Source organism: Sinocyclocheilus rhinocerous, unplaced genomic scaffold (genome assembly GCF_001515625.1).
Source record: "Sinocyclocheilus rhinocerous isolate Xijiao unplaced genomic scaffold, SAMN03320098_v1.1 scaffold5662, whole genome shotgun sequence".
Taxonomy (NCBI): Eukaryota; Metazoa; Chordata; class Actinopteri; order Cypriniformes; family Cyprinidae; genus Sinocyclocheilus; species Sinocyclocheilus rhinocerous.
Genome location: NW_015665797.1, coordinates 113804 through 119575, shown reverse-complemented (window position 1 = coordinate 119575; position 5772 = coordinate 113804). Strand labels below are relative to the sequence as shown.

Below are 5772 nucleotides of genomic sequence, written 5' to 3'. Positions count from 1 at the left end.
TTGTCCTGTCAGCGTTTTGAAGATGTCATTACGTGTGAGAGGACTTTCTGGAGTGGTTCTGCTTTGTGAAATCAGTTCATTCCTCAACACCTCATGTTCGTTATTTATCTCTCCACTTCCACCCTCTGTCATGTACAGATCCGTGTAGATCTCCGTCAATAAACTCTGTTTACCTTGAGATGAATTTCCTTCGTTTATATGTTGACATTTGTCCTGAAGTTTTGCTTTATTGGCTTGTGTGATTTTTTGAAGTGGATTAACTAGGTGAAAATAAGAGCTGTTTAGATGCAGTGAAAATATATATAATTATGTATATAATTTTAAGTTAAATTAAATAATAGTCTCACCATTTGCCTGGAAGTGTAATGTGATTCTCAGTGCTGTCTCTCCTCCAAAGCACTCCACTATATTCACAGCAACATCGGAGACACTGAGCTCCTCCGGCTCACTCCCTAAGCATTCTGGGTAATCCTTTGATAGTTCTATTTTAAAGGTTTTGAAGTCTTCTGACCTCATGTTTCTCAAGACCTGATGGAGCAGGGTTTGACTGTCTGGCACATTAGGTTTCTGTGGTAAAACACAACAGTATCCAACAGAACAATGGTTATCAACCATGAATTATATAATACAAATGCCTCCAGTTCAGAGGTCTAAAGATCTCTAAATATATAAAATTTTCTGTTGGATAACAGCATGGATATTACAATAAAAAACTAACCACAGTATAGATTTTACTGTGTCCTTGGTGCTCTTGCCCCACACATTTGGCACAGATGTGCATGTTATCTGTCTTACAGAACACTTCCAGATCTCTGTGGTGCCGCTGACAGACTCCTTTAGCAGGTGTGGACTCTGTCTGCTCTTCTGTGTCTTCCACACACAGCTTTCTGCAGGAATATTCAGTATTAATCAGTTCACTTAAACTTAAGTTGATAATTTGTTTTTAATTATATAATCATTTATAACTATCTCAGCATGTTTTCTTATATGCATGCTAACTTCTTTGTAAATGTTTAATTAGACAAAACCTTTTTATATTTCTCTGTGCTTTACTGCTGAAGTTCATTGGTAATGGAATCGATCTCTCACTCATCAAAGACAGATATGATGTCGGTGAGTCTGATCTCTCCTGTTTGGTTCTATGAGTAAAACAGAACGTTTGTCACATGTAAATGAGTGTTTTCACATGAAAGTTTATATTTTTCCTCTTTCATGTTAACTTTACTGTAAATGTTTCATTAGACCAACCTTTCTTTATTTCTCTGTGCTTCATCACTGAAGTTCATTGGTAATGGAATTGATCTCTCACTCTTTAGAGACAGATGTGATGATGTCGGTGAGTCTGATCTCTCCTGTTTGGTTCTAAGGGGAAAAATGGGGAAAGTATATACAAATATTAAAAATATATAAAAAATATTCAGGGACTGAAAATATTTGCAAAACTGGTATATTGTATTTTCTATTTCTGAACAAAACTGAATTAATTCATTTAATTTATTTAACAAAATTGTTTTCCTGTATATGCCAAAGGTCATGAAATGGAACTGGTGTCTGCATTTAAGTGTAATATGAAAGCATAGTGCTATATCTGTAGCTATCACTCATCAAAGACAGATATGATGTCGGTGAGTCTGATCTCTCCTGTTTGGTTCTATGAGTAAAACAGAACGTTTGTCACATGTAAATGAGTGTTTTCACATGAAAGTTTATATTTTTCCTCTTTCATGTTAACTTTACTGTAAATGTTTCATTAGACCAACCTTTCTTTATTTCTCTGTGCTTCATCACTGAAGTTCATTGGTAATGGAATTGATCTCTCACTCTTTAGAGACAGATGTGATGATGTCGGTGAGTCTGATCTCTCCTGTTTGATTCTAAGGGGAAAAATGGGGAAAGTATATACAAATATTAAAAATATATAAAAAAATATTCAGGGACTGAAAATATTTGCAAAACTGGTATATTGTATTTTCTATTTCTGAACAAAACTGAATTAATACATTTAATTTATTTAACAAAATTGTTTTCCTGTATATGCCAAAGGTCATGAAATGGAACTGGTGTCTGCATTTAAGTGTAATATGAAAGCATAGTGCTATATCTGTAGCTATACTGTACATATCAAACATCTCAAAGCAAGTCTCTCTGTGTGTGTGTGTGTGTGTGTGTGTGTGTGTGTGTGTCTCAAATGCAGCATGATCTTTTCTCCTCACTAGTGTTAATTTTCCTTGTTTAAGTCTGTGCGTTTAATACAGCTGGTTTTTGGTGATTTCAGTGGATGAATGAAGCCTGTTCTGCTGAAATGCCATCTATAAAATTAATGCCACTAAATCAATACAAAGCCAAATTGATCTTGAAATGTTTGTGACTCTTCATTGTCCTCACCGTTCAGAGTGAAGGTCCTCTTTTGAACCGCTCATACTGGCAGAGCCGTCATCATTCTCTCCAGCACTCATGATCAACAAATGGGTTCCTATGAAGACACAAGATTATACCAATGTATAGTTTTATTTCTAAAAGTGGCTTTTCTGTCCCCATTTTGAGAAACTTTGTCTATTTTGTGTGTTCCTAATTCAGTATTCTCCTGTTTGAAACAACCATACAAACAACTAGAGAAAACACATATTTGCATTACTGAACCTTTGACTCAAAACCTTTCTAGTTACTGATATACAGAGCGTACAATGACTAGACCAGGGATATTGACTCCATAAATGTATAAAAGTTAGGTATCAAAGGTCAGTTGTATAATGTCACAGCTAGCAATGCAACCTGAAAAACTGCTCTGAATGAGTATATATATATATATATATATATATATATTAGATCAGGAAACATTTTAAGCTGTCATATAGTCATGTTACAACGTGCCCCTCAGATGTTACACCCATGGGGCATGTTGTCACATTTCACTTCCATTATTTTTGGTAAATAAAGAAAAAAAGTGTACACTGTATTTATGAAACAAAACCACATATTTGTACTAGACAAGTGTGAAATTTGTGGGGGGAAAAATAATCTGAACCTCCATGTGGATTTACACAAACTCTACAAAACTTTACAAAAAGTGTTGGGGTGTGTCCCGCTCTCCCCTACGCTTCTAGAGGGCGGTCAGGTTAGTTTCACATTCTATATTTACTGCATATTTCTGTACTGGGAAAGTACCAACCACACAGCTCTCTCTCTCTCTCTCTGTGTCTCTCTCTCTGTGTGTGTGTCTCTCTCTCTCTCTCTCTCTGTCTTTCTCTCTCTCTCTCTCTCTCTCTCTCTCTCTCTCTCCAATTCAAAATTAAATGTTATTTTCACATTTAAAAGATTGTTGTAGGTTTCCAATGGACAGACTGACGTACTACAGATGGCGTTTAGCAAATATCTCCAAGTACAGCATTCAATTATTTTAGATAAAAATTAACTATAACTAGTCTAAATGTTATTTTAACTTTCAAAAGGTTGTAGTAAGGGCTTAGTGGCAACACTTCACGAATATCCAGGGAATCTCGAAAGTTAAATTATTTCTATATGGTTAAACTGGCGGTAAAACTGCCTCGTGCGATCGATCCGCCTATCTGCGTATAGAAATAATACGCTTAATTTACTGAACAATTCAAAAGGCTACCGGTGACCCCTTTATGTATTTAGTGTTATTTACAGCATAGATTGAACCTGTGTGCATCCTACTTATGTGACGACGGTTAATGTTAAGAGCTTGGCCAAACACACGTCAGTAGAAATATCATACTCTCGCTTCAGCATAAGGCAGCTGCTGTATTATTCATAGCCTAACTTACCGAACTAGCGACAGGAATTCCGTATGTCGTTTTTTCTGCTCTGTGCTCAAAAAATGCAGGTGCAGGTTAACATCACATTAGTGGTGATAGTAGTTTTATGTCGCAATAGATTATATAAATTCAAGAGATGATCAGTAAACTCACCGATGATAAGTAGTGTGCTCGCTGCTGCTTTCACTTTCGCTTTAGTGTGTTTGTGTCGCAGCATTAAATACTGAGCGATGAACGAGGAGCAGTTTCTTTCCTGTTCCTGTAAAAACACTGTGTTCGACTTGCTCTTCGTGTTTTAATATTTATTCGCTCGACAAAACAAATTCCAATTAGCGATGATCTCTACCACAGTAAAGAAGTAATACATTTAAAATACATTATTCATACTAAGTATAGTTCAAATCTATTAACATATTCACTGATATATCGCTAGAGACTTACTGACATCAAAATTATAATTAAACTTTATTTGTGCACCTGAAGTTTACTTGCAATAGTTCCACTTTAGCACAATCAAATACACTTCAGTATATCTTTAGTTGGATTTTAGCACTACTTCCGCACAATTAAAGTGCATTAAGTACAAAATTAGTTGTTCCAATTTAGCAGACTTTTTCACTAGGGTACACTGCACTGCAATGCGTACACGCGATTAGTTGAGGGATTTGATTCAAAAGCCATTTTTGCACATTCAGAACTATTTAATTTGATTTCAAATTGACCGGGTTGAACCAAATTGATTAGATTTGATTAACCGTTTTAAAATGCATTTATAGGATCTTTCCCCTGTGTGTCTTAGACAAAAAAGACAAACTGTTTATGAATCAAAAGTGTGTGTGTGTGTGTGTGTGTGTGTGTGTGTGTGAGTGTGTGTGTAGACTTTATAGACTTTTTCCTCTGTAGAAGGCAACAATTTTAGCAAATTTCTCTGAGGCCATACATATCTGGATGAATGTAGTGACATGTACGGAGTGATATGAACATATCACTCTTTCCAAACCTCTTTCCAGAGACCGTTGGCATTAGTGTGTATTGTCAGTTTATGATGATCTAATTTGCATTAGTTTTTTATAGCCAATGTCAGTTAATAACAAATATTCTCTCGATTTATTTGTTGAATCTAGAATAAGGTTTACCTTATTACTTCCAGGAAACTTTGTCAATGTAGCTGAGGGGCCCTGATGAACTTTGGTGACATAGGCTATCAACTTGGGCCTAACAAGAGTAAATACTCTATGTATGGAGAGAATTCTCTGAAAAACAAGAAGAGAGCACATTACAGTAACAGACTACATCTGAATGTCTAACTACTAAGAGATCATAACTTTATTCAATCAACTAAAATCTAAGAGGTTAAATACTGATTAATAAGTTGATCAATAACCACTCAAAAGGATGTATATGAAAGCAGCCGTGGATCCAGGATTCCACTCCTTAAGTCTCCCAATTTAGACTAACATGGGGTCCAATATATAAAATATAAAATAATACAAATGTTTAAAAACGATCTGATAACGTGAGAATTACTTCAAATGTTGAGTAATATTAAATGTAGAATTTCCAAATAATATCAAAATAACTGTCTGATGTGAAATAACAAATAAAAGCCTCTCATAAACGTGCAACCTGTTTTATCTGTAAATTCATAGAGTTATTAACAGAAAACGCCCTGCTTCCACAGACCAATTTCAATTCAGATTAATAGTCCACCACCCCAGAGTGTAACTCAGTCAATGTCAGGACTATCTGGTTGCATTACAAAATAAAAGCCCTCCAAAACTCATACATGACCAGTTTTGTCTTGTAAAAAAAAAAATTATATGTTCAGATAGCTCTAAAAAGGAAAGTTCCTGTTTCCACTAATTGGTTTCAGATTGATAGTACACCTTAGCAGAGTTTTAATTCCCTAATTTCAGGACTGTCTGATGTTGCATTACAAAATAAAAGCCTTCCAAGAACTCATAAATGACCAGTTTTGTCTATGATTTTGGAC

The 5772-nt window shown here is 35.2% G+C and overlaps 1 protein-coding gene across 1 annotated transcript in view; it reads right to left on the bottom strand.

Annotated features, from left to right (window-relative positions):
* LOC107731468 (NACHT, LRR and PYD domains-containing protein 12) overlaps window positions 1-3967 on the bottom strand; it is a 14491-nt gene extending 10524 nt beyond the window's left edge. Inside the window, exons 1-8 of the mRNA XM_016542559.1 lie at window positions 3933-3967; window positions 2386-2473; window positions 1761-1874; window positions 1249-1362; window positions 1029-1139; window positions 719-887; window positions 348-567; window positions 174-260 (exon numbers count right to left, since the gene is read on the bottom strand). Coding sequence (XP_016398045.1) covers window positions 174-260; window positions 348-567; window positions 719-887; window positions 1029-1139; window positions 1249-1362; window positions 1761-1874; window positions 2386-2456 — 886 coding nt within the window. The 5' untranslated portion in view covers window positions 2457-2473; window positions 3933-3967. The remainder of the gene's footprint in view (window positions 1-173; window positions 261-347; window positions 568-718; window positions 888-1028; window positions 1140-1248; window positions 1363-1760; window positions 1875-2385; window positions 2474-3932) is intronic.
* Between the last annotated feature and the right edge of the window lie 1805 nt (window positions 3968-5772).